The sequence below is a fragment of the Trifolium pratense genome, linkage group LG2 (genome assembly GCF_020283565.1).
Source record: "Trifolium pratense cultivar HEN17-A07 linkage group LG2, ARS_RC_1.1, whole genome shotgun sequence".
Classification (NCBI taxonomy): domain Eukaryota; kingdom Viridiplantae; phylum Streptophyta; class Magnoliopsida; order Fabales; family Fabaceae; genus Trifolium; species Trifolium pratense.
The window spans coordinates 25,163,425-25,191,192 of NC_060060.1; the positions used below are offsets into that span (position 1 = coordinate 25,163,425).

At 33.4% G+C, this 27,768-nt stretch overlaps 5 protein-coding genes across 6 annotated transcripts; 3 read left to right on the forward strand and 2 right to left on the reverse strand.

The window, feature by feature from the left end:
- Nucleotides 1–901: 901 nt before the first annotated feature.
- On the reverse strand, nucleotides 902–5,183 carry LOC123910205 (cytochrome b5). Its single transcript, XM_045961289.1, has 3 exons — nucleotides 4,968–5,183; nucleotides 1,583–1,649; nucleotides 902–1,460 (listed from the first exon to the last, which is right to left on the reverse strand). The coding sequence occupies exons 1-3, from the start codon at nucleotides 5,052–5,054 to the stop codon at nucleotides 1,234–1,236; spliced, it is 381 nt and encodes a 126-aa protein (XP_045817245.1). The 5' UTR covers nucleotides 5,055–5,183; the 3' UTR covers nucleotides 902–1,233.
- Nucleotides 5,184–7,067: 1,884 nt separating this feature from the next.
- LOC123911117 (mediator of RNA polymerase II transcription subunit 21-like) lies at nucleotides 7,068–11,416 on the reverse strand. The gene is made up of 5 exons (XM_045962471.1): nucleotides 11,237–11,416; nucleotides 9,602–9,862; nucleotides 8,256–8,333; nucleotides 8,118–8,169; nucleotides 7,068–7,639 (listed from the first exon to the last, which is right to left on the reverse strand). The coding sequence occupies exons 2-5, from the start codon at nucleotides 9,806–9,808 to the stop codon at nucleotides 7,557–7,559; spliced, it is 420 nt and encodes a 139-aa protein (XP_045818427.1). The 5' UTR covers nucleotides 9,809–9,862; nucleotides 11,237–11,416; the 3' UTR covers nucleotides 7,068–7,556.
- Nucleotides 11,417–13,115: 1,699 nt separating this feature from the next.
- On the forward strand, nucleotides 13,116–17,043 carry LOC123909085 (PI-PLC X domain-containing protein At5g67130-like). 2 transcript variants are annotated; one of them, XM_045959860.1, is made up of 8 exons: nucleotides 13,116–13,458; nucleotides 13,808–13,936; nucleotides 14,391–14,528; nucleotides 14,623–14,721; nucleotides 15,133–15,436; nucleotides 15,642–15,865; nucleotides 16,014–16,100; nucleotides 16,705–17,043. In XM_045959860.1, exons 1-8 carry the CDS (start codon nucleotides 13,378–13,380, stop codon nucleotides 16,735–16,737), a joined length of 1,095 nt encoding a protein of 364 aa, XP_045815816.1. In that variant the 5' UTR covers nucleotides 13,116–13,377; the 3' UTR covers nucleotides 16,738–17,043. The 2 variants fall into 2 exon arrangements, with proteins under 2 accessions (XP_045815816.1, XP_045815817.1); XM_045959861.1 differs by having other exon boundaries at nucleotides 13,163–13,458; nucleotides 16,679–16,960.
- A 2,075-nt stretch (nucleotides 17,044–19,118) lies between these two features.
- Nucleotides 19,119–22,734, forward strand: LOC123909665 (8-hydroxygeraniol oxidoreductase-like). Its single transcript, XM_045960540.1, has 7 exons — nucleotides 19,119–19,641; nucleotides 19,740–19,882; nucleotides 20,174–20,211; nucleotides 20,304–20,706; nucleotides 21,647–21,883; nucleotides 22,034–22,192; nucleotides 22,404–22,734. The coding sequence occupies exons 1-7, from the start codon at nucleotides 19,608–19,610 to the stop codon at nucleotides 22,515–22,517; spliced, it is 1,128 nt and encodes a 375-aa protein (XP_045816496.1). The 5' UTR covers nucleotides 19,119–19,607; the 3' UTR covers nucleotides 22,518–22,734.
- Nucleotides 22,735–25,292: 2,558 nt separating this feature from the next.
- Nucleotides 25,293–27,125, forward strand: LOC123909029 (FBD-associated F-box protein At5g60610-like). The gene is given in 5 exon segments (XM_045959800.1): nucleotides 25,293–25,751; nucleotides 25,754–25,946; nucleotides 26,058–26,262; nucleotides 26,377–26,550; nucleotides 26,653–27,125. Coding segments are annotated over 5 exon segments (1,188 nt in total). The 5' UTR covers nucleotides 25,293–25,408; the 3' UTR covers nucleotides 26,926–27,125.
- The last annotated feature ends 643 nt before the right edge of the window (nucleotides 27,126–27,768 follow it).

Consider the following 27,768-nt stretch of genomic DNA (forward strand, 5'->3'; position numbering starts at 1 on the left):
GAGGGGAGGGGAGGGGAGAGAAGATGAAGAAAGGTACAAATAATTAGTTGTTATTAGTTGTTGATGGTTCACTGTTCAATCCAGTAGACATGCAAGATCCAAACATTTATATTTTTGACAAGAAGATCCAAAAACTATTAATGAATCATCTACGCTGAAGATGAATCGCCGCATCTTCAGTGTCTCATTTCAAATAGGACTCTTTTTCAAAGTGCACCTTGCTGCAAAAACTGCTGCTGCAGCAGCAACCATTGATATTGGACAATACATTAAGGTAGCATAGTGCATCATCCCCAATTCAGAAATAAAATGAACCATGTTCTCCAAAGCATCTTCAACAGAAGGAACACCAGACACCACCAATGCCACTTTGATGAAACTGGCGAGGAACACTAAAGGTGTAGTAGGCACAGTCAATGTCCATTCAAGTTTCGCTAGGATGGTTTTCCCCATCACAAGAATTTGTTCAAAGTGTAAGCACTATCTGGGAGGGTCACAAAGTCATGAAGCTCAGGTGGCAAGATTTCTTCATACTTTGATGCCATCGGCATGGCACTGATGCCAACCAATTGAAGCTCCCATCTGGACACACCTTCCCCTTTTGTTTGTGATAAAACTTGTTCTTCTACTATCATTCTCCATGAAGCTGAAACTTGTGCAGAGATTTATTCTTTTGAGCATGTTTTATAATTAGATAATAAGTCATAAGTTTGTGATTCCAAAAACACATTTATCCCGGAGGAATGAAGGCACTGATTGCTTAGAACGCATTGGTTTAAATTGGCCTTAATAGAAAGCAATAATATTTATTCACCAAAAAGAGAAAGTATGAAGAAAACAATAATATTTTCCTAATGTTTGCAAAAACGTTAGGAAAGTTCTTCCGGTTCAAACACTGAGATGAAAAAAATAAACTGGATGAAAGGAGATACTCCATTAAAAACACCAATCGGGCTTCAGAGATATACGCATAAATTAGAGTTAAATAAAAAAAATCATAAAACTACTTAATCTAAATAAGCTATTATTCTAAAAACAAATCCAACAAATTAATCCATGAACATTAATCAACCCTCCAATGCAACATTATGCTTCAATCAATTATTATTGTTTGTGATAAGCCAGTTTTTTATAATATATTTTCTATGCTTCAAGCAATACAAAATTTGCTGCACTGCTTCCTTTGCAGCAGCAACAATTGCGAAAAGAATGAATTGTAGACTTGTGTAAGGATTACTTCTTCCGCAAGTATAAGAAACCAACAATCACTGAGATGCCAACTACAGCTACCGAAAGTCCCAAATATTGTTTCTTTTTCAGCTGCGCAAAACTTTCAGAAAAACCTTTCTTGGTTGCAATCGGAGACGACGTGTCAAACTCACCAATATAATACTGCTCCATAAGTTCTCTTGCACTTTTGCTGTGGCCAGCATCTTCAAAATCCTCAGTTGCATCTCTCCCTTTATAAAAGTTAACACACAGAAGTCTAATAAGATTGTGAATTTTGATACTGGAAGAATTTTTCCATGTTTAGTTATGCAGTCCATGGTGTAACAAAAATATAGAAAGTATTAGGATATACCGGTTGCTTCAAGGATAACATCATCTCCACCAGGATGATCATCCAAATATTTTGTCACATCATATACCTACAATGGCAAATAAATAAAAAAATGTAACAACTAGAAAAGCAAAGGGAAGGGAGTGGCATAAAAGACATCACTAGAAGAAAACATCGATATATTTTTAGACTCAATAGCCATATAAGACAAGTTTGGAATCAGAATATACCAAATAAGATATTAACAGAATGAAACAGTGTAGTCAGCACAGAACCAAGCAATACTATAACAGGGTATAAGAGTAGTGCACCATTATACAGTCTAATACTATAACGGTCATATAATTATATGTAGGTTTGAAATGTATTTCCCATTAATATTTGTATTTATTGCCAATAGGTCTTTAGGTTTTTCCTCTTCCAACCAGAAACCAACCTCTTTGTTAACACTCAAAGCTGCAAATCCTGCAATCCATCAACCCAAGCATTGCCCATCACCCCAAACATAACCCAGAACACCACCAAGCTCTACACTTGACTTCGACTAAGCAGTCAGTACCCACAACCACCCCCTGCTGATGCCATGAATATGCATGAGACAGTGTTGTCAAATAGCGGCTAAAGTAGCAGAATTTGAACAACACACTACTGTTCAGCGATACGCAATTTAGTACCAAAGCGTTGGCACATATTGGCTATAACAATGTATCATAGCAGAATTTTTAAAAAAACCCTAATTCCTGCAACTAACAACACCAGACCAACATGCAGATTTTGCGAAGTGAATGAAATGGAGTTATATAAAAAATGAACACAACCATAATTTGTTTTTTGCAAAATGAAAATTTAAATGAAATAGGGTAGATTCAAAGGCATGGTTGTTCAACTCACAAGTTTAATCATAGACTTCTCCAAGTTTGTGTCTAGATAGAAACAGACTTGTGAGTTTATCAAGAGTTATTGAGTCTAACGGCGGGAAAAAGGCCCAATACAACAGGTTTTGAGTATGTTGCATTTGTTCCTTTTATTGTGTTTATGTTTGAGACTTCACCCAAGTGAAGACCTATAGAGAAAATCTCTGCAGATTGCCACTTTTCAACATTCACCCAGGTTCCCTATGAGTGAAACCTCTCCCCTTTCGGTGAAGAACTTTGACCAGTGAATCTTCAACAACTAACAAGCACCAAAGCAAGGTGTTGTGAAATCTCCACCAAACCAAATCTCCCTCTATCTTCTAACCTTCAGTTAGAACCTACAACTGTACAAAGCAACATGTTGCAAATCTAAATCACTAGTCTCCACTGGTTTAATGTTTTTATTCTTTAGGTTTTTCTTCATCCAGTTTTACCATTTAATATGAATCTCCACTAGTCCATTTACCATTTTATTTGTTCAGTTTCACCATTTAATATGAATCTGAATCTATGCATACTTTGTAGTTTGTTCCACCTTTCCCAGCATATTTTTTGTTTATTGGGATATTTTTGCTTTGTATTGCAATATGAAAATTTACGGTATTTGGGAGTTGTAATAGTTGGGGAGAATCCCATATGGGATAATGACATGGTATGAATAGTGGTTATAAACTTATAACTAGGGCACATCTCTCACCTTACAAATCAATTTTGTGGGGAGTATAGGTTTTTTAGTATTACTTTTCATACTAGAGAGTCTTACGAGTTTACTGAGTTAAGTCTATGGTACTTCCAAAATTTTAATTAGACTCTTAATTTTGACAACCTTGTCGTTGGGAATGGAGGCATTGGATCCAATGCTGAAACAGTCGAGGAGGTAATGGAAACGATAAGAGTCGTTTCAGAGGTGGTGAGGATGTGGATGGGATTGGACTTGTGTGGTGTGTTGTCTCACTTAACGGTGGAGAAGGAAGTAGGCGACTGAGAAGAAGAGGGCAAAAAAAAGACAGCAATGGTGTGAGGAACAGAGATAATTATGTATTGTGTTTGTGAGTTGTCAGGTTTCAGCTTTTGGGAGGCAAATGGTGAAGGGACTGGTTATGTCCAACAAATATCCATTTTTCAAAGAGGGTTGGCAAATATTGTTTAGTGGTGCAACAGTAGATCGTTTTTTAAACTGTCCATCTTATATGAGCCCTACCAAACAGGACATAAATACAACAACTTGCTCGGAAATAAGGTAATACAAGCCAGAGCCAAACTATGAAAATTATAGCCAAAACTGGTAAAAGAAGACAGTAACCTACATAGTATAGCAACGAGCAACAAAACATGGTGATATGATATCATTATCACTGTAAACTAGGCCGCAGGAGAGTTCGAAGAGCAGCCAAATTGGAGGGTACCCTAGAAAATAAATGATGTATTGTAGGAAACATGTCCCAAGACGAAAAAGACACCCAATCCACTTGGCCTGCAAAGAGGCATCATGGATAGAAGGACACGAAGCAAAAGGAACATCAAAATGTTTGGGAACTTAAAAAAGTGGAAAACTTTGGACACAAGTGGAAAACTACGAAAATTCAGCCAACTCAATAAAAGCGACACGAACATTGAGCAGAATCTGATTTCTTCTTGTATATGCTTATAAACCACAATGTCTTTAAACCTATATGCGATAAATACCTCAAACAGAAACTGCAAATGAACATCTGCCTTAAAATTTTGATGTGATCATTCTTATGTTAAAGTTTTCTATATGTAGAATAAAAATGAAGTTATGATGCACACACAGACACTACATTTTTGTTATGGACATAAATAAACCAAAGAACAAGCTTTTTAGCTGAATTTAGTTTTCATAAAGTAACCAATAGCTAATATTTCTCAATTCTCATATTTTTGACTCTATTCTGGAGAGGGAAGAATGGTGAATCAGCTACCGCCTAAATAATATCACTAAACTAGATGTTTCTCAATGTTTCATAAAGTATCTAATAGCCAATGCTTCTCAATTTTCATAAACTACATGTATTTATTGATTCGTGTCCAAATAAACTCCTAATTAATATCAGTAAATGTTTTGGACTAATCTCTATCAAAGAACATGTGGGGCACATAAGGTAAGTTCTCCCCTCCCAATCGAATTTTCTCCATAGGCATGAGTCAGAAATACCCCGACAACATGCTTTAAGGGGACCAAGACTCTTACCACTTGGACCAATTCATTGTTGGTAAAAGTCAAGATTAACTCTATAGATTAATTAGACTAAGAGTAAAATTCACTCAAGTAAGTAATTACTCAAGTAAGTACTACTCTCTCTAGTCGGAAAAAATTCACTTTTTACTTTTAGGTTGAATAAATGTATAGAGCAGTTATTGAATGAAGGTAAAAATGAATTTAGTATTTAAAACGAAATTAAATGAATGACACAACAAGGAGCATTAAAAACAGAGATGGGGAATTTGAGAGAGAAAGAAGTGAGTACTACCTTTCCATCAACAATGATCCAGCAATCGTCTTTAGCTTTGTGCTCGGATACATCTTTAATGGTGTAGAAATTTGAGAGGGTTGGCATGTTTGTGATTCAAGACCAACTCCAAGGATGTTGGGAAGAGGTAGGTGCACGAAAAAGATATTTTGATTGGTAGATAGATACTGTTTGTGTTGTTGAACTTTGAATTGAATTCGTAGTAATTGGTCGTTCAGCTTCATAGGTCAACCAATAACACGGTTTCGTTTGGAGGAAGGAACATGGGCTAATAGGGCCTGGCTGCCTTTGGGCCATCATGGAAAATAATTTTTTTTTTTTGATAAAAAAATAAAAAAATATATATATATTTTTTATAAATTAAGATCATTTTGACATCAAGAGGTGAATATACATCCCAACTATGTTGACACCTTTAGACATCCCCGTCATATACCTATAGCTTATAATAATATTAATATATAGAGAAAAAAATATATATGTAGTACAAGATGGGGGACTAAACCTTACCCAAAGCAAGAAAGAAAAAAAAAAAAGGAAATTAATCGATACGCTAACAAGGCAATCCCATCTTGTCATGTAGAAATTGATCGTGCGGGAAAAGAGGCAATGCATCCCACCACATCGAACTCTCTGTTTCATGACCATGAGTGGCTAAACGATCTGCACAAGTATTACCCTCCTGAAAGATGTGAGAGTGAACAATGTTTAAGCCATGAGAAAAGCAATTGCTCCATATGTTTCTAAGGTCCCAAGTTGCCAAACTGGGATTATCAAAGGCACCTAATGCCGCGGTGGAGTCACTCTCCACCCAAATAATAATAAATATTCCCTTTAACCAACTATTCATTTTTTAGATTTAAAGACCAGATATATTAATTATTCAATAAATTTAAAAAGAGGAAAATGAAAGTAATTATAAATGAAAGACAATAACATTCTATAAAATAAAAAGGAAAAGATCCTAGCAATGTTTGTTTAAAGTTCGACATAAAAACATAAGATGTAAGTGAAAAAACATATGTAAAACGCAATTTTTTTTTGTTTTTAAAAAATCAGATTCTAGAATCCAAATATTTTTTATTTTTTTTTACTTCGGAAAATAGATTCCAAATAATTCTAAAGGGTAAAAAAAGAATTTTGGAAGATATGAGAGAAACATAGAGGAGCGGAGTAAACTTTCATGCTATAAAGTCATAACCCTAAAAATAGTGGGCTCTTATGCTTCGGTATATCGATTCTTCGTTGAAGAACAAAAAAAATAGTAATGATTATTTTTATAAGAATCACTCTTACGGTCAATTCTTCTTCACTAGCTACTCTTGTATCAAAAGATAAAATTTTACTAATTTTCCATGGGTGAAACCAATAAAATTATACATATTCTTGCTTTGATGATCCACAATCTACTCCATTAGACATTTACTATGATCTAAGAACACGAAATAGTCTAAGATGCGAGTTAGGAGATGAATTACTAAAAACTTGTCTTGAAAGAGAAAAGTCAATTCAATGGTCATAGGATACTTTTTTTGGTTAGACACTTCTCATCATATTTTATTTATTAATGTAATCAATATTGTCATTCAAACAACCATTTTCTAACAATTATACAACTATACACTTTTCGATTTTTTAATATTTTTTTGTATGTCTCGAGTTCCGTGATGTGAGTGGTATAAAAAAACAGTTCCATGATGTTGTATTTTTATCAAAGAAAAATTGTTCCAATATGAGTTGACTTGTGTATCCAAAATAATTGGATGGAGTTTTTTTGCTTTTGTTGGAAGTTATTTGGTACAAGTCATAAAATAAAATAAATTATTTACCAAATGAAGGAAGGTTTTAATGTCTGAAATCATCTTTCTATAAGGCTAGGCTTATAGAACGTAAATCAAATGGTGCACACATGAGTTTAAGGAGTAAATGGATTGATTTACAAATTAAATTTCAAAACAACACTACAATTGAAAAATATCGTCAAGAACTTGTAAGAAAAGAAAACGAACATTGGTGACTTTTTTTAGTTAGGATGATTTCTATTGTTAGATATTTTGTTGAACTAAATTTAGCTTGTCATGGAACAAACGAGGATTAATGTAGTAAACAGTGATTTTTTTTTCTTTCTTGTTTAGATGACTGCTATGTAAAAACATCTTGATCACCACCTTGCGTTAAAGGTGATAGGATAGCCATAGCAAAACCGGAGGCCAGCCATAACAAAACCAGACGATGAGTATCTTGTCGACCAAAGACATGCTCACCACCTCTTTTAGTCGGACTATTTGTTGTAACGCATACCTTCACATTATATCCAAACAAAACCATCAAACTAGAATATTCTGTTTTGTGAAATCCTCCTGAATATTGTTGTTAAGATAAATAGTTAAAACCCCAACCATAGTAAGTTTTTCTACAAATGACATGCGACATGGCCAATTTACAATCTATCAAAGAATACAGCTATTTACTGTAATAAAGACTTTATGGTAAAAAGTAAAATCTTCCAGCAGCAGGCCTGATTTGAATTGAGATGAGATAAACTTATGTCACTGATTCTTCTCTGAACTCACCCAGCAGCACAAGTAATTAATTGACATCTGGTTTCTTCAAGTTCAAACAATTATCTGTTGCTTGCCTATACAACTCTTGAACTTGATTTAATTCCATCTCTGAAATCAAGAATCCAAAGAAAATGTTAGGTTGCATCTAGGTTTTTCTCAAATCAAGAACCAGTGTAAAATCCAAACAAGATGAATAAATATATTGCTTTGATATTATTGCATTTGCAGTGCCAAAAAAATAAAATTAAGTTAATGAAACTTTTCATGGTTTGAGGAAGGTGAGAGAAAAAAAAAATTTAAACATATATGTGCTGTGTTTGTATCTTTATTTTGTATATCAGAACTTTTTAGTATATAAAGCCAATCACAGGTGAAGACCAATCACTGGCCAATTAATGTTAATAAATCACTGCATCGGTATGCTCTAACTCTATACATGAACAAACCACTTGCGTATTTTCAATCCACTTTTCTCAAATTTAACTTATTGATGAACTCAACTAGTCTTACTTTTACTATTTAACATGGATTTACATCTAATGTGTCCGTGAACTCAAGATAAACATAGGAAAAAAAATAGATAGACCTGCAGCTTCCAACTGCTTCTGAAGTTCTTGGCCTACTGCATCATTTTCAGCCTGGAAGGTAAAATCCATAAACAATTAACTACAACCAATTAATCTTATATTAATAAAGAGCAGTCAGTGAACTGAGAGTTCCATACTTGTAGTTCTGCAATCCTCTTAAGCTGTGCTTCTTCACCTGTCTCAGATATTGGAAGCGATGCAACCAATACATCAAACTGCAAAAGAAACAACAAATATATTTCAAAGGACCATTCATTAATTTTCAAATAAATGTGTTCAAGATAGAAGGTAGAATGCAAGATGGATAATGAGGTAAAACCGCACAAAATAAGAATTAAATAGGCTAGACTTTCTTGGATTATTGGGATCTATGATATGTCCTCTATGAGAACCACATAACTGGACACAAACGCTGTTTCTCTACTGCCCTGACAATCAAATACTTTTAATATGCAAGTTTAATTTTTTTTTTTGGTATTTAATAGAACATAATCCCAATGATTACTTTAAGAAAAATGAATTTTATGTCTGGGGAATGCTTACTAAAAGTCTAAAACTAATAGTGTAGAAGTGTTTTGTTTAGATAAAAATCCATTCAAATTATTCAAGGAAGTAAACTCAATTAGTATAAATCTTTTAAATAAATTATTAAACAAGCATTTAAACTTGAATAATGCTCAACATGGCATTGAAGAGTGCATTGTATAATTAGGATGGATAAACATAACATCCAGAATGATGTTCAGCCAAGTGCCAAGTTGAACAAAAAATTTACATTTCTTTAAATCAGTATTGGTGTGGGAATCAATATGATAGAGGCAGTGGATATAATTTATGTTTTACTTGACATAACATAAAACAGTAAAACAATTATTTTAGAAGAACAAACTGGGATTTTATAGTCCATATATATATATATATATATATATATATATTCAGCCTCAAGTCAATCTGCACTTAATGAAAGATGAATAAATAATCTATCTCCTAAATTGTGAACATGCAGTAGGCCAGAAATCTGAATCTTTCTTCCTCTTATCAGGATATGCCTCTGGTGTTTTATAACTATGAAAGACCAACATTCGAAGAGTGGACACACGTCTATCTCCAACATGTGCCAACTGCCAAGCATTGATACTCCATCATCCAATTTGAGCAGTATTGTTTAAAATATATGATACTTGTTGTAAATATGATTGTATACTTTGTAAGTATTAGTCCATGTTATATTCAGCCAGTTAATCAGACCCATTAGGAATACCGTAGTCCATTTAAATATTTTAGTGATTCAACTCTTATTACGTTTGAAATGATATTCAGAAAATTATTCACCAATTCTACAGTACTACATAACCATATTTAAAGCTTCTTAGAAACTTTCCAAACATAATTCAAACACCTACCTATTGCATTGGCATTTGGCTCCTAGCTATTGCATTGGCATTTGGCTCCTTTTTTTATTTCTGACTAAAATGCTACGTACCTGCTTAGCAGCCTTCACCAAAGAAGCACTCATCAGCTTTGGTTCTTCTGAAAAGTTAGCCCCGTCCTCCGTGGGATGTGCAGGTGGTTCAGGGTAATTTGGTGAGAGCCGATTAGGAGGAGCATCCCTTTGCAATGTCCCAATGGTATTTAAAGCTAAATTTGCAATCGAATTAACTTGTTCTTGTAGCTGAGAGATTATATCCATTACAAGAGCAATTTCCTGGTAGAAATTTTGACTTAATAAAGTTCACGTTGTCAACTGCAAAATAAGAAACAGAAAAGTTATCTAAACGTAATCTGTATACAAGCATGATCTACAAACACACATTGTAACTTCCTAACCTAGGATTTTCCTTTACATTCTTTAAGGATGTTAAAATTAAGAATCTTTAGATATTTCTTTAACTGTACAACTTCCTAGATTGATTACGCATACTCCTACAGTATACAACTTCCTAGGCTAGTGCTTATTCATTAAGCATTCAATCTATTTATTGTAACACCATTATAAATACAGGTTATGTGATCTGAGTATAGACAAGCTGCCCATTGATGTGTCATTAATTTCAATTAAAGATTATACAAGCTGCCCGCTAGAGGCTTACTGGGAATTGAAACAAAACGTTAAAGAGAAGATAACATCACCTAATGATGACTTGCAAGACATTGTAACATACAAGCCACCAAGCTAAGAAACATGAAACATCAGACAAAAACTACATAGTCCTTCCTAAACCAAGTAACAAACCCGCACAAACAGCAAGCATGGTCCCTATTCGATAATAACACAGCGAAACACAGCCAACAGGGAACAAAAAAAAAAACTCAACGCCAACACTGTACCGACAGCCCCAGCAGAAAAACATCTTTTGTTATCATTGAAAACAGTCACCAGGGTCCCAAATCCATTCGTATAACAGGCACATGGCAATCTTCAACCTCTCCGCGCTCCATCGCCAAGTTATTATTTTTATTTCCTCTCACTATTTCATTAGGATTCTTTCTCACATTATTAGTTATGTGATTGTTCCTTGAGTTCTAAATTGTCCACAAAGTCGTGTGCCACACCAATTTAAAACCATTCTTACTCTTTTATTTTTGCCAAACTAAAACCATTGAAACAGAGTAAATAAATTTGAAAGGTACAATTTTTCTTTTAGGAGTTATTACTATCAATTTTCAAACTTAACTCCTAGTTCAGCTCTCAAAAATGCCGAAATTGTTAGGCCGGACGCCGTGACCCGGGTTGAAACCCGTTTGTTACTATAACATGTTATTGTTAACTGGACTGATCCATCCAAACTTGAACATAAAATGAAACTAAACTGCAGATTTCTCCAAAGTGCCAAAACCGAAAATAACAAAAACAGTTGTTATCTAAGTTCCCAACTTGAACATTTCCCTCATACACTTACTCAGAGCATACAAAACCTAAAATTAATAATATCAAAGGTTATCGAATTGCATGTAAATGGAGCACATTAGATAGCCGTAATTTTAGGGGAAACAATGTGAAGAGGATAAACAATCCATTGATAACTCAATTTGAATAGTTGTCAAATCGAAGCTGAAAAACCACAATATCACATAGCACAGAAAATTGATATAAAAATTGTTGAAGAAAGAGAGTTACCTATAGGTTAAGAAGCGTCGACAGTGATAGATGAAGATAAGAGAGTGACAGAAATGTGGGTTTCGTTGCAAGATTAGGTTTTGTCGCGTTTAGGAATGGTGAGGGACTCAGGGTTTCGTCTTGTTGGCGTATCTGTTGAGAAGGAAGGGTTTTCGTTTTTATTTTTACGATAAGGGCGTTTTCGTTGACATGCTAAAAAAGTGATTTAGTGCAATAGTAATTTTGAATGAGAAATTATGTATTTTATCTTTTTAGAAATTAAATACTATTGTTTTGTTAAAGATATATTTAGGGATTGTAATTTGACTCATATATAGAGATATTTGCAAAAATTATTCACAACAGGTGAATAAAAATTTGCATTTTGCGTACGGACATGGATAATTACCTGCAAAAATGAATGAGTATGAATGCGGGTACGAGTATCTTAGAACGCACCCCGCCCAATACCTACATAATATATATTCAATTTAAAACAATACAACTCTATTAAACTATTCATATTTTAAATAAAAATATTTATTTATAACATAATATAAAAATAATATGAATATTTAACATAAATATGAACTTTAACATGAGGTTAGTAATAATTTTGTTTATAATTTTCATTAGTCAATATTAAAATTTTTGAAATTTTTTTAATTCTATTAAAATTATATGATATTTTATAATTGATAAATTTATTTTTAATAAAAATACGGGTAACAGGTACGGGTATGGGTACCTAGGTACCCATAGATGGAGACAGAAGCAAAAATTATTATCCACGCGAATATGAGAATGGGTACTATAACACCCTACTCATACTCTATCCATCGTCATCCCTGAATATATTTGTTATTTGAAGAATCATCAACATGTTTTCTAAATACAAATCTTAGGATGACCCTTAAAATATATATACATTTTTTCTTACCGTAAAATATGCGGTACTTTTTACCGTAAAATATGCGGTACTTTTTACCGTAAAATATACATTTTTCCATTTTTTTTAACTGTTTGACTTAGGTCTAAAAGCAATTTATTTTTATTTTTAAAGTAGAGGTCAAACAAAAAATTGGTAGAGGTCAAATATAAAAAATTGGTGCAACTACGTAGACTAACTACATATTTAACCGGAAAAAATCACCACCTTAAAAGGTTTAGGGGTTTTTTTTTTTTTTTTTTTGCTTTTTAAAAATAAATTTAGGGTGAGAAGATGAAGCTCTAATCTAAAGGAATAAAAATTTTGGACTCTAACAAAAATTTGTATTATTATTTTTTCTTTCACATCATTTTTATCTGGTTCGGGAGTCAGTTATCGTAGTTGCGGTAATCGAACGTGATTTTTCTTACCAAGTTCAGCGTCAATCACCGCTAAATCAATTAACGATCGATTTAAATTTTTATTTATCTTTTTCAAGAAGACTTAGGTGCCGTTTGACCTAACTTTTTTTCTTCTTCTTTTTCTTTCTACGGACAACCATTTTATCGGCTAACCTAGCCTCCTCCGTTTCTCGGGACCAACAAGAGGTAGTACAGGAATATTCGCCCGTTGTCCATCGACTACGCCTTTCGGCCCGAGAAGCTAAGTCAAACAACAATTTTTAAAATCTCTGGCAAGAAAAAAAAACTTCTATATTTTAAGAAAAATTATAATATATTACTAAACATATCTTTTAAACTTACTTTTAAACTTTTTTTTTTAAAAAAAAAAATTACTAAACAAATTTAATTTTAGTTTTAAATCTATTATTTTTAGATTTATGATTAAAATAGCTTATACACCTAGAAAAAGATGGGTTAAACGATACCTTAAAGAACAATAAGTCAATCCATAAAATTCTATGATTCTTCAACTACCAATTGAGTTTTTTTACAAATATCTTACTAACCAGTAGTAATAGTAGTAGTGAATTAAAGGAAAAAGTTCTCATGAGAAAAACAATTTTTTTTTTGACTGAAAATTAAAGAAATTAGTTTAAAATAGAAACAATTTATTGGAAAGTTTTTTTCTTTTCTTTAATCGGTGTCTTAAAAGCGCGGCGTATCATTTTTGCCTTCCATTACGTATTTCCATTTCATATTTAATTTAATATTTCGTGACATACTCAGACTTATCAGTTTCAAGTTTTTTGAACTCTGTCTATACCTTTTCCATGGGTTTGGCATGGATTATTTTTCCAGTCTTCTTCGGCATTATAGCTGCTGCTGTTGAGCTTCCTGATGAACATCACAAGGTCTGTTTGTTACTCTATCAACTCATTGGTTTCACACTTTTCTTCGTATATCATATATGTAGACAATATGTAGTATTTGTAACCGATCGTTAGTCCAGTGGTGATTGACACCGGACTTGTCAGGGAGTACCACAGTTCGATCCCTACAATAGGAAGGGGCTACAACTACTTATGCCAAAATTGACCCCGAACCAGACTATGTGGTCCAATGAGCCGGATACCGATGGTGAAAACAAAAATAAATGCAGTATTTGTAAAACAATTGAGTTTCAGTGTCATGTATGTGCATGCATCTACTGTGTTTGTTTATAAAATTGATAAATATTGAAATTCTTGTCCATTTTTTCAGCTCATGGACTTGGACAAGTGCTCATCCAGTGGAAACTGTTTAACAGGTCACTTTTGTAGCTCTTGCCGTATAGAATTTCAAGGGCCAAGATGTGTCAGATCATCAACAACAAACCCATTCAAGCTTTTGGTATCAACATATCCATCACCGATTCCTTATAAATTGATGAAGATTTTTTTTTTTGAAACGATAAATTGCTGAAGATTGATTAAAATATTGTTTAGAAATCCAAAAGTTTCCTCAAGCTAATAAAAGTTGATGAAAATTTACCTTTTGTAACAGTCTAGCCCTACTGAATGACACTATTAATCACGACTTTCTCGCCCCCTTTGCCCCCACCTATAGACAAATTTGCGAGTTTTTGCCATTACAAGATTTCCACCGCTTCAACTATCAATTGAGCTTAAACTCGCAAATTTGTTCACGTGGGGGACAAGGACGGGTGGCGAGAAGGTCATGAATAATAGTCCCGGTCGGTGCGGCCGAGCTGTTAACATTGACAGATGGTTAACTGAATGAGCGAACCTTTATTTTAGTTTTTAATTAAATTACTACTAACAATTAACAAATTTTATTTGCATAGAATACATCTTTGCCGTACAACAAATATGCATATCTGACGACACACAATTCATTTGCAATTAAAAAAAGGTCAATCTGTGGTGCTACTCCTCTAGTAACCTTCAGAAATCAAGAAGATACTATTTCTCAGCAACTATATGTAAGATATCACTTTGACTCATTCATTAATATTAATCTTGAACTTTGATTAACTTAACTGTAACAATTCTAAATTTCTAATCCTCAATATGCAGAATGGAGTTAGAGCCCTTATGTTAGATACTTATGACTACAAAGGTGATATATGGTTGTGCCATTCATTTAAAGGAAAGTGCCATGACTTTACTGCATTTGTAAGTGATTCATGAAAGCCTTTCTCTAATAAGCAAAACTTTACATGCTTGTAGCACTGATAATTGAAAATTATTAAGGGATTTGAATTTTTTCGGCATATGAAAATCTAATATTTGATGCAGTCACGCAATTTGGACTATCAAATCAAGATCGGACAGACAGTTCACCTTTCGGATTTAGTAAATTAGATCGATATACAAATGTCAATATGAACCGTCTGATCTTGATTCGATAGTTCATATCAACAACGTGTGATTGCAGGAATGCAGATAATCTAAGTTCATAAGTAATATTATATGGTTATCTTAACTTTAGAGACAAACTCAAAGAGTTTTACATTTAATGGTTAGAGGAGTTAAAGCTTTCATGTTTGTTTTGTTTTTGTCGATTTTTCTTCTTGTTTCAAACAGGAACCTGCCATAAATGCTTTAAAGGAAGTGGAAAATTTCCTATCAGCAAATCCATCAGAAATTTTGACACTAATATTAGAAGACTATGTTGAAGTACCAAATGGATTAACCAACGTATTCAAAGCTTCTGGATTGATGAAATACTGGTTTCCTGTTTCAAACATGCCAAAAGATGGCAAAGATTGGCCTTTAGTAAAAGACATGGTTGTTAAAAATCATAGGCTCGTAGTCTTTGGTTCTCAGAAGAACAAGGAACAAAGTGAAGGAATAGCTTATCAGTGGAACTATATGGTAGAAAATCAGTGTAAGCAACACTTAATCCATTTCTATGAAAATTATACTAATAAAGTATATCAACGTGTTTCATTGTTCGACACTATATCTACCGATGTGGCATTTTTCTTTCTTTCTATTCCGACCTCAAGTCTGTTGCACTGTTTTTTTGAGGTATTGCTCAGAAGTTAGAACACTTTCTAACTTTCGTATTAATGTTGTGTTTATGAGTGCAGATGGGAAGGATGGAATGGTTCACGGAAAATGTCCTAAACGTGAAGATTCATCTGAACTCAATGATAGAAGCAAACCTTTGGTTTTAGTAAATCACTTTAGAACAATTCCATTCCAACAAGCTACATGCAAAGATAATTCAAAAGACCTCATAAATATGCTTTCTACTTGTTATGCTGTGGCAGGTAACCGTTGGGCCAATTTTGTTGCGGTTGATTATTATAAGGTAAAATGTTCTACTTTGTTTGATCATTATCGGTTGACCTCATAAATGTTCTACTTTGTTGCGGTTGATTATTCAAAAGACCTCATAAAATGTTCTACTTTGATTGTTATGTATCTTGACAATCACTATCATTTGAAATTTGATGCAGAGAAGTGATGGAGGAGGGCCATTTCAAGCTGTAGATATGTTAAATGGGAAATTATTGTGTGGATGTGATGATGTTCATGCTTGTGTGGTAAGGTTATTTTATTATTTGTTGGTTTCGATGCATGGCCCTAGTTCACGGATGTGGATTCCTAGATGATGGAAAATGACACAAGCGATTGGACCGTCAGATAAAGATTGGAAGGCTCAAATTTCGATTTTGGTAAATCGGGTCTAAAAAGTTAGAATGTGTCATCCTATCTTAATTCGACAGTCCAAATCATCAATTGTGTGATTGCGTAAATGCTGAGAATCCACATCCAAATCCCTGCTTCACATGCCTTATGAGATGTCAGTTAACTTGTTTCAAATTTCATAGTACTAATTAGCTAACCTACTTTTAAGGACTAGATATGTGGCAACATTTTGATCCAAACATTCTTGAGAAAGGAAAATGAAGATACTAAAAATGATGGATATATCGTCTTCTAAAAAGAAAATCATAGATATTTTAATTTTCGAGCGGTAGACGAAAATCATAGTTGTATGTTATCAAAAAGATCCTTTTCAATCAATTTTCATATTTTGCCTAAATATTTTTTTTTGTGAAAATCGCTGAGATTTCAAGATCTGCATTTATCAAATTTACATCTCCATGATTGTTTGTAGTGATTTTATACTTGAACTTTGTGCAGCATGGATCATCATGTACAAGAGGAAGCAAATAAAAATTCTTGAAAATGGAGATCCTGACAGAAATCCAAAGGCAATTTTGGTACTGTATTTTAGATTACCTGTTCCAAATTTGTATTGATAACTCAAAAAATATATCAAATATATATCTTGTTTGAAAAGAAATACAGAAGGTTTCTGCAAATGCAATGCAACTATTCATATGCTTCCTTTGCTGTTGTAGTATGAAATTGTTTGTCAAGATCAAGCAGCTCCACATATCTTTAATTGAGTAGAATATCTTTTTCTACCTTGTTTATTTTTTTGTTATCAACCTTTAATTTTAAACATAGTTCCATCAAACTTGTAATTGATAGGAACAAGTAATTGATAGTAAATTACAACTGTTATCTAATTACTCTAGACCCTTTATCACGAGTTGTCCATTTTCCTTACTAATTATGCTTTGCTAAAGTAGTTTTAATAGGTTCTGTTTCAATTTAACATCTATTCTGCATTGGCCTAATTTCAATTTAAATGTTTCTGCAATTTCCTTCTACATGTTTGAGGCATGTATAATGCATATGCTGATTAAGATACACAAGAGGCTGAAGAACTCATTCCTCCTGTTGGAAGTGTTTCGGAAAGATAATTCGCTAACTATGAAACACTGACACAAATCTGAACACAACACTGACACATCAACACCACCATTAACAATTTGAGAAAATGAAATAAATAACTTTCGGGCACGGCTTCAATGTGAATGTTGGTGCTACAGAGCTCAATAACTATCATATTTTCATTGAAAGAGAAAATACATTCCTTACAAAGTACATATATTAAATACAAAGCAAAACAGGTCGAGTATATCTCTTCAAGTTGCCATTGTTGTTCTTTGCAATTTGTTTTCTTGCTTTTGATATTTGAAGATGGTCCTCAACTCATCATATGATTCAGAAGTATACAAGCTGGTGAGTCTAAAATGAGTGTTTGTTGAAAGAAGCATATGTTGATGTTGTGCTTCTGAGTTTTCAACCGATTTCAAGTGCAGACTACAAGTACTTTATACAAGTGTTTCTGAGTTGTCAACACAAGTTGTTGCCTCATGGGAACATGGCTACAAATGTAATGAAATAAAATAAACCTGATCTTGTTTTGAAATGAAGTTCGAAATATAGAGAATGAAACTCATAAGCTATATAAGCCAGTGAGAGGAACTTTTTTTACCAAACACATCTCATTTGATCAAACAAGCTTATAAGCTGATTCAATATGTTATAAATTAACTTATTGGTGTTACCATATAGAACCTTAATTTAATGTCAAACTTTTGTGCCAAAATAACATAATATTTTAATTTTATTTTCCTTATGGAGGAAAGTCAGAGTTGGTAGGATATGTCTTCACATGAGGAGAAATTGTCATCTCTTAGCGACTGTGAAGCAAACAATCAATATTACCTCATCAATCAGTAAAAAAATATAGCCATATTTTTAAGTAAGTTGTGAGTTCTTAGAATATGTTTGTCAGTCATTTGATGTATGGAGAAAAAAAAAATGGGATGTTAGTAAAATCAATGCTTTGTTCCCTGGTGACGCGAAAACAATTTATTTGATTCGGTACAGGAGGCTAAATTAATCTGGTATGCGGATCAGAATGGATGCTATTCAGTGAAATCAGGATATAATAAGATAATAATGCGGGATAATTAAGGATCATGGACTTAACACCTCTGCTCCCGATGGCTGGAACAGTTTATGGCGAGTCGTTGCTCCACCAAAAGCTCTTCATTTAATGTGACACATTTGTAGAGGCTGTGTTCCATCGCGTAAGAGACTCCGAGAGCAAAATGTACAATGATCTGCGACCTGTCCCTTCTGTTCTGATGCTGTGGAAGACGAGAGGCCTGCAATGTTTGATTGCGACCAAATCAAGAACTGTAGGTAGGTTGCGGGATAGTTGAGTGTAGTCCAGCAGTGCCTGCAAATACAGCAGATAGTGGAGGAAATTATTTCTGACATCTGCAGTTCGAAATTATTTTTGTGGAATCGACGCCGATTATGTTAGAATTTGTTATTTATATATTGTATATTTCAACTGTAAGAGTAAATTCTTCATAAATGTGTAAACCATAATTTCACAGATATAGATAGTAAATGTCAACTGTTATCTAATTAAGAAAATAGTTTTAACAGGTTCTGTTTCAATTTAACATCTATTCTGCTCCATTGGCCTAATTTCTATTTCAATTTTCAAGTTGCTGTTGTTGTTTATTGCTTTTAATAAACAACAACAACGTAATGAATTGGCCTAATATCTGTTTTAATAGGATTATGTCTTTATCATATTCTGCATTTGGCCTAATCATGAAAGCCTCATGGCCGGCCGAGAGATAATTAGACCATATTTAAGTAGTACTCCAACAATTGAGTTCACTGGATCTCTCTATTTTTTTTTTACTTTATTTGCAGTTTTTTTTTTTTTTTGAAGAAGCTAAATTAGCCCACCCAAATTGGCGCCAGAGAGAATCGAACCTCAGACCTTAAGAGGAGCTTTATTTGCAGTGTTGACTATTTTTTATTACTCAAAGTTGACTAAATTTATATACATACTATTTTTCTTAAAAACAATTTATGTAATAGGTAAAATTGGAAGAAAATATGTTTGACCAAATTTTTTTATCTTTTAATATAGATTATCTGAAAAATTAAATTATTTAATCAAATAAAGAAAGATTGAATTTTATATAAATAATTTATAAAAAGGTTAAAATTGTAAAGAAAAAATTCACACAAAATTTGTATTTTATTTATATATAATATAGGTAGCTTATAGCTATCATTAGTCAATTACACAGCAGCACCTACTATTCTCTTTTCTCTCGAAAGTCAGATTATTTGTGCATTTAATCTTCATCTTCAATATGCCAAGCAAATCACAGGTTATTACATGCAAAGGTATCACCATCATTTTTACTTAATGTGACTTTTATTTAATATTATAATTTGTATTACATGCTTTTACTAACATAGACATGTATATTTGGATATTGTAGCTGCAATATGTTGGGGGGTAGGAAAAGCAGTGACAGTGGAAGACATACAAGTAGATCCACCAAAGGCAACAGAAGTTAGAGTTAATATGCTTTGTGCTAGTCTCTGCCACACAGACATCTCAAGCATTCAAGGATTTCCACATGTTTGTTAATTTTTCAACTTTCAATCCTATGTCTTTGCTTTTGATTAAAACCGAAAACATACTCCCTCCGGCCTTAATCATAAGCAAATATTCGTTTTTTAGATTTATTGAATAACCAATGTATCTGGTCTTTGATATAAACCAGATACACCGTTTCAAAAATATATAAACCAGATACAGCAGTTATTCAATGAATCTAAAAAGTATTTGCTTATAATTAAGACGGGTGTAGGTAATTTTTTAATTTGCTTTGGCTTGTGCTAATGGATTTCTATACAAAATAATTTGCAGAATAAATTCCCCCTAGCACTTGGACATGAAGGAGTTGGGTAAAATACCAAATATAACCTTTTTATATAGTTTTCTCTATATACTAACTATATATTAACCTTGTGAATATATATATATTGTATCAAAACAGTGTTATAGAGAGTGTTGGTGATGAAGTGACAAATCTTAAAGAAGGAGATATTATAATTCCAACATATGTAGGGGAGTGTCAAGAATGTGAGAATTGTGTTTCAGGGAAAACAAATCTTTGTCTTACATACCCTGTGAGATTCACTGGCCTAATGCCTGATAATACTTCAAGGTTGTCGATTCGAGGCAAGAGACTATATCATGTTTTGAGTTGTGCTACATGGTCAGAGTATGTGGTTGTTGATGTCAACTACCTTCTCAAAGTTGATCCAGCCATTAATTTAGCATATGCTAGTTTCATCTCATGTGGGTTTGCAACTGGTTATGGAGCTGCTTGGAAGGAAGCTAAGGTTAAAAGTGGTTCAAGTGTTGCTGTTTTTGGTCTTGGAGCTGTTGGATTAGGGGTATTTTTCACAAATCAATCTATATCATTTCTGTTAGTTTTTTTTCATCTTCTATTAATTAAAGTCGAGCTCTTTCGATAAACAGTGCTTTTAGAACATAAGTCTCTGTTTGGCAATGCCAAAATTTGAGATTATGTCTTAAAGCTTATAAGTTTATTTTGAAAAAAAGACATGTTTGATAACATTTTTTCTCATGAGCTTAAAACTTATTTTTACTAGCTTATAACTTAAAGCTAATTCAATTAGTTTATAACTTAAAGCTTATGTTTTTATCATTTTTCTTCCAATTACCCCTCCCATCTTACTTGAAAAAAAATTAAATATTAATTAAACATATCATTTTTATGTCATTTCATATCTATAAGCTAGTTCAATCGATAATTTTATCAAACACAGCAAATTGAATCAACTAGCTTATCTGCTATAAGCTCATCCGCCACAAGCTAGCTTATCAGATATCCACTATTTTTTGCCGAACAGAGCTTAAGTGTGTATCATATAAGTGTGCATGTATAAGTTATTTTTATAAAAAATAATAGGCTTAACTACACATTTAGTCCCTTACGTTTATTTTAGGTTTCAATTTGGTCCCTTATGTTTAAAAAGTATCAATTTGGTCCCTTACGTTTATTTTAGGTTTCAAGTTAGTCCTTTCCGTTAGTTTTGTCACTAACATCGTTTGAACAGTACACGTGTCAGCGTGTCCAAGTGCCACGTGTCAGTCCACATATGCAAATTGACTGCCACGTGTGACAAAATTGACGGAAAGGACTAACTTGAAACCTAAAATAAACGTAAGGGACCAAATTGATACTTTTTAAACGTAAGGGACCAAATTGAAACCTAAAATAAACGTAAGGGACCAAATGTATAGTTAAGCCAAAATAATAATATGAAGTCAAACTGTTTTATATGATGAGCATGAAACCTTGTGGTGCAGGCTATAAGTGGAGCCAAAATGATGGGAGCAAGTAAGATAATTGGGGTTGACAAAAATGAGATGAAGAGAGAAAAAGCAGAAGCTTTTGGACTAACACACTTTATAAATCCAAGTGATTCTAATAAATCTGCTTCAGAATTGATCAAAGAATTGAGTGGTGGAATGGGTGTGGATTACTCTTTTGAGTGCACTGGAGTTCCTTCTTTACTTAATGTATCAGTTGAAGTCACAAAATTAGTAAGTTCAATTTCATCAAATAATTCAGTTAGTTATTTGGTTAATCGAGCGAGATAAATCTTGATCACATTTTTTTTTTAATCAGGCAATATTAGCAGATTAGGTTACTTTAATTTTAGAATAACATGAATTTTGCTTCTATATATACAGGGAACAGGTAAAACAATGGCTATTGGTACAGGAGTTGAAAATATAGTACCATTAGATCTTCTTGCCATTATATTTGGTAGAAAATTGAAAGGTTCTATTTTTGGAGGACTGAAAACCACATCAGACCTTTCCATCATAGCTGACAAATGCCAGAAAGAGGTAATAATGACCAAGAAACTAAACTACAGGTTTTTAATATTAACATGAATCCATCACTTACGACCTAACGCACCGACGCAATATAACGCGCCGAAGGCGCAACCCGTGCGTACGCACGGGTTTGTACCTAGTAATATCTAAAATATTTGCTTATGCAAATAACATAATAATGTCCAATACTAAAGACATTGTATTATTTTTTATTTTATAGGAATTCCCTCTTCAAGAACTGTTCACCCATGAGGTACCATTGATAGAAATAAACAAGGCATTTGAGTTATTGAAGCAACCTAATTGTGTCAAAGTTGTCATCAAGATGATGTGATATGTTTCTAGCAAGACTATCTTTAACAAAGGCAAAGAAGACTCACATTCAAACGAGAAAGGATTCCCTTCCGTGAACAAGATTCCACTCGATCCCTCCTTTCACCGGAGAGGATCCGGTCTCCATTCAACTCCATCCGATTTTTTTAAAAAAAATTATGATTAAATATGTTATTTCTATAGATTATCCTCTTTTAAATTTTTCTTCATTTCAATTATACTCCTTCCTCGTCCTTGCCAGTTACCACCAAATTTATGTTTACTTTTTTTTTTTGAAAACTTGGTATCCGACCTTAAGACCGACTAATCCAAATTTATGTTTACTTAAATATGCAATGTTTTTGTGAACTGCTAAGACTTTTTATTGTATATTAAAATTTAAAACAAACTCGGAATATGATATACCTAAGATTGAAACAGTATAACAACAATTGTTACATAGCAGATGTGTCAGATAACAACCATACCTAAGCAAGTTAACTTTTGTTGACATTCTATCACAGAGTAATTGCCATGAGAAATCACACATGTCTTAAGTATTATGCCAAATTTGTTTGAGCACCAACTCTTTCACCAGAGACAATGGGTGGGGGGGGTCTTTGAAGGTGAAGTTTAGCAAGAAAAGAATAGGGTACTTAATTAACTGAAATAGTTGCCCCCGGATCGTGCTTCCAACACCAAAATTTCCTTTGCTTGTGAAAGCAGTTGTAACATAGATGTTATATGCTACGCTTGTTCATCATCCTCCTATTTCATTAATTTTCAAGTCTTGGTGCAATGAGACTGGAAACTGTTGTGTAGCAAGAATATAAGGTTGGAAGTCCCATATTGTTTGAAAAAGTAATGGTTGAACAACATATTAGTGAGGAAACCCATAAACTCAATGTCCACTCAAAATGTCCTAATTAAACTTTTGAGTAAAAATATGATATTAAACTCACTTGTGTGGTAGCTCTTGGTTCAACGCAAATGAACCACCAAGCTCCTCTCATGACCTAACATATGATAAACTCACTTGCGTAGTAGCTCTTGGTCCAACGCAAATGAACCACCGAGCTCCCCTCATGAGCCAACAGTGTGTTACAGTCGATGTGGGACTCAATTCCAACCTATTAGTGAGGAAACCCATAAACTCAATGTCCACTCAAAATTGAGCAATGTGGGACTCAATTCCAACCTCACATTATTACCAAAGTCTTCAGTGGTGTGTCCGGAGTCGGTATCAGGGTTTCTACTTCGTAGAAAGTCTTTGAGCACCAAATATTTCTTTATATTCAGCTCCATCTATTTCTCTTGGGAGAATACACTGCCTCACCAAGATAAGTAAATAGAAAGCCAAAGGGGACAAGATTCCAGCTATTGTTATCCATGTCATTCCAAAACAAACCAAGAAATACGCGAATTGGAATATTGTGAAGAAGACTATGCATCTAACTAGTACTGATAATGATTCCACAAATGAAGCATAATATTAAAGATGGTACAGCTCACCTTAGTTCACAACAGCTCTTATTCAGTCCTCTATGATGAAGATGGTTAAAAACGATTGAAGAGGATCCCTTCAAGTTTACAATTTGAACAAAGTATTTCCAACTGTCATTTAAAAGTGCATAACGACTATTTTAAAGCTCCAACGGATATCCTTGGAGACCAAAACTCACAACGGATAAATAGCACTTGCAATAGCACTTGAAGAGCAAGAGTTTTCAAGCTATCAATATCCTTCATTCTCTCAAGTTCACAAGTTCTTCTTTTATCACTCTTAATCTCACTCTCTTCACTAAGATCTTAGATCTAACATTCATTGAGTAACTAGAGTGTGACCCTCGCAATTTGTCTTGAGTTTTTTAAGTTTAGATCCAAACAAATCACATAATTGTAATTTGCTCAAGTCAATACATAACTATTGATTGATTGTATACTCAATTGTGACTATGGTACCTAATTTAGCTTCTTCAAAAAAAAAAATTGTGACTATGGTACAACAAGCTCTAGGAGCTTGGAGGTATAATGCTAGATCAAGGAAATATTGTAATTTCATGTCCGTAACATATAGTGGATAAACTCATAGAATGTGGGGATCAGACCTAACCTAAGTTTAAAGGTGAACCGATATAACTCTTAAGCGTTTGATAACAAAGTAATAAACTGATACCAAACAAACTAACAAGAACAAACTCCACTGATAGAGCTTGAAGAACAAAGAGAAGGAAGAAGAAGATTATATTGAATATTGAATGAATGATCAATTACAAGTGTGTGTAGAGTTTATATAGAATAGTTAGTTACAAAATTGAAAAGCCAACTTGTCTAACTAACTCTAAATAACTTGTCTTACAAGTTTAACTAACTAACTCAATGTAATAAGTTAATTAGTCATACATAATCGATCTACATTTTGTCATTTGATTTTCTCTTCCCTTATACTTTTATTTTGCGCACCCACTTTACACATAGTCACTATCTCATAATTTGATAATTCTTATAACTTGTGTATTTTAATTATTATATTACAACCTTTATTATCTTTAGTATTGATTTTTAAAAGGTACACAATTCAAACTCTCCATTTTTTTAAAAAAAAAATTTGCTACTTCTTCATATGCCCTTTTTTTAATTCATTAAAATTGTAAAGAAAAAAAAAATTACTTTAATTTTTAACCATTGATTTTTATTATCCACGTGTCAGTCATCTGTTTATAGAACTGGAAAACTGGAGCATAGAGGAAGAACCGGAACTCAATTGAAACCTCTCAAGCTTTACCATTCTCTGATAATTTCCCGCTAACGAAAACAAATAGAAATAGGGTTGTTTTTCGCCCCCTATTCGATTTCATCTTCTTCACTCGCCAATTTTAACCAATTTTCAATTCTAACAATTTTTCGATTTCCATGGGAACAGAATATAGCAAGATTGGAAAAACGACGCCGTCACAGTCAGCGATGGTAGTGAGCATCAACAACTTCTCCGACGAGATACTAACTCACATTCTCTCATTTCTCCCATTCAAAGACGCTTTCAGAACCACCGTTCTCTCCAAGAGATGGCGCCCATTATTCCACTCACTCTCCGTCCTCCGCTTCGACGACACCTGCGTGAAAAACACAGATAATTGGATTCTCTTCCGTCAATTCATGGACTTAGTTATGTTCTCTCCATACTCTCACAACCTAACCCTAAAATCTTTTCATCTCAACTGTCGTTCCATGCGCTGGGATTCTAAGGTATTCCTTTGGTTCCAACTATTTTCATCTGCAAAACTCTTGTGGTTCTCAAATTGAAGAGTATACGTGTAACCACTATGATTGATTGTTTTGTTGATCTTCCTTTGCTTAAAAATCTTGATCTGTTTTTTGTTCGATTCGATTGTATAGAGGATTTCATGAAACTTCTTTCTGGGTGTCCCGTTTTGGAGAATTTGAAAACTGAGTATGTTAAAACTACTGCACACTTTACAGTAGAAGGGTACATTGATCCCATGTTTGAGTTGGTTAAAGCTGAAATCCATTTATTTGATTTTGATGCTGGTTTGAATGATAGGGAGGTTTTAAAGGCGGAATTAAAGAAACTTATCATTGGGTGTTCCATGTTGGAGGATTTGAAATATGGATATGATGATTCAATTGTCGGTGTTACTGCGGGAGGATACTCTAAACCCTTACCCAAGTTGAGCAAAGCTGATATCCATTTATTCGATGTTCCGCTAAGAGCAGTTTCCGGTGTGCAGTTTCTCACCTTAACCGGGGTATGGTATATTGATTGAATTATCTATATGTTTGTGTGGAATCAACTTACATAATCAACTTATTATTATGTTGTATTTGATTCAATTTTGTTTGGATCTATGTTTTGTGTACAGATGGGGAAAAGTCTTCCCAATGAGGAAATCAATTCATATTACAAAGGCTATCCTGTGTTTGAAAACTTAATTGAACTTCAACTATTTTGGTTTGATCATTGCATTCACGACTGGGTTGAGGTAGTGACAATGCTCCAAAATTGTCCCAAACTTCAAATTCTTTCTATCTCAAAGGTTTGTTGGTCCTGCCGATGTACATTTATTGGTTTTTGTTGGTTCTTTTTTTTTATTCTCTTCAAGTATTTTTACAAATCCGATTGTGTCTCTGATTAACAGTGCAGGAATTCAACAACTACAGAGGATAGCAAATACCCAAATCATGTTCCTAAATGTGTTTCCTCTCATCTAACAACATGTAAAATTATAGACTATGAACCGGTGGAAGCTGATTTTCAATTTGCAACATATATGTTGCAGAATGCCAGACTTTTACAGGTTATGGAAATCCATTGTCCCTTTACCCCAAAAGCAATGGTGAGCCCCAAATTCATAGATGATTTAATCTACTGCCCAAGGATCTCTCCCGCATGTAAGCTGTCATTGGAATGAATGTTTCTAGTTCGTAAATGCATACCTGGTGTTTTCCTTAGATTCTATACATATCAATGGTCCTCCGATTCTTGGGCGCACTTGATAACAATGCAATGTACGTTTCACTTTGAAATTTCCGAAACCAAATTGCTTGAGTTGTATTTTTCCAAGCCTTCTAAGCTGTTATAGCATGGGAATAGTTTTCAAGATCTGCTAGCTCCTCAAATATTGACATATTCAAAACAATGCTTTTCAATTGAGTACTTTTTTACCTTTTTTTTTTTATCAACTTTTGTTATTTCTTCTTCTGTTGGTTGATGCTACTTGCTTCCACTTGCTATCATGTTTATACAACTAGGAGTTGGTTCTTGCTTCTTTTAAACTGACTGAAATAAATAATACATCATAAATTACAACTGTTACCTAATTACTCAAGACCCTTCAGCATGAGCTGCTTTTTTCCTTAATAATTAAGCTTTGCCAAAATAGTTTTAATGGGTGCTCTTTCAATTTAACATCTATTTTTTATTGGCCTAATTTCCATTTAGACACTTTTTCAACTACTTTCTCTAAGGTTAGATGGAGGAATGTAGAAAATACAAAGAATAAAGAACTCATTCCTCCTGTTGTAGGTGTTTGGGAAAGATATTGTCATCTGTTCATTGAAAGAAAAAAAAAAATACATTTCTTACAAAGTACACATATATTCGAAAATATATATAATTTTTACATGATAGAATCTGAAACAGAAATAAAAATAAAAAAAAGATTGCGTGGATCTTTTTAAAGTAGTTGTTGTTGTACTTTGAAATTAGGTTTCTTGCTCATGATATTTCAAGTTTTGCTGTTGTGGTTCTGTGG

Coding starts and splice junctions, on each gene's coding strand:
- LOC123910205 (XM_045961289.1), bottom strand. CDS start 5,054: ATGCCAACCCTCTCAAATTTCTACACCATTAAAGATGTATCCGAGCAC. Junction 1,650..4,967: donor GGATCATTGTTGATGGAAAG/GTAGTACTCACT, acceptor TTGCCATTGTAG/GTATATGATGTGACAAAATA. Junction 1,461..1,582: donor TGTTATCCTTGAAGCAACCG/GTATATCCTAAT, acceptor ACTTTTATAAAG/GGAGAGATGCAACTGAGGAT.
- LOC123911117 (XM_045962471.1), bottom strand. CDS start 9,808: ATGGATATAATCTCTCAGCTACAAGAACAAGTTAATTCGATTGCAAAT. Junction 8,334..9,601: donor TGGTGAAGGCTGCTAAGCAG/GTACGTAGCATT, acceptor TTTCTTTTGCAG/TTTGATGTATTGGTTGCATC. Junction 7,640..8,117: donor GAAGCAGTTGGAAGCTGCAG/GTCTATCTATTT, acceptor TCTTGATTTCAG/AGATGGAATTAAATCAAGTT.
- LOC123909085 (XM_045959860.1), top strand. CDS start 13,378: ATGGGTTTGGCATGGATTATTTTTCCAGTCTTCTTCGGCATTATAGCT. Junction 14,529..14,622: donor CTATTTCTCAGCAACTATAT/GTAAGATATCAC, acceptor CTCAATATGCAG/AATGGAGTTAGAGCCCTTAT. Junction 16,101..16,704: donor ATGATGTTCATGCTTGTGTG/GTAAGGTTATTT, acceptor AACTTTGTGCAG/CATGGATCATCATGTACAAG.
- LOC123909665 (XM_045960540.1), top strand. CDS start 19,608: ATGCCAAGCAAATCACAGGTTATTACATGCAAAG. Junction 21,884..22,033: donor CAGTTGAAGTCACAAAATTA/GTAAGTTCAATT, acceptor CTATATATACAG/GGAACAGGTAAAACAATGGC. Junction 22,193..22,403: donor CTGACAAATGCCAGAAAGAG/GTAATAATGACC, acceptor TTTATTTTATAG/GAATTCCCTCTTCAAGAACT.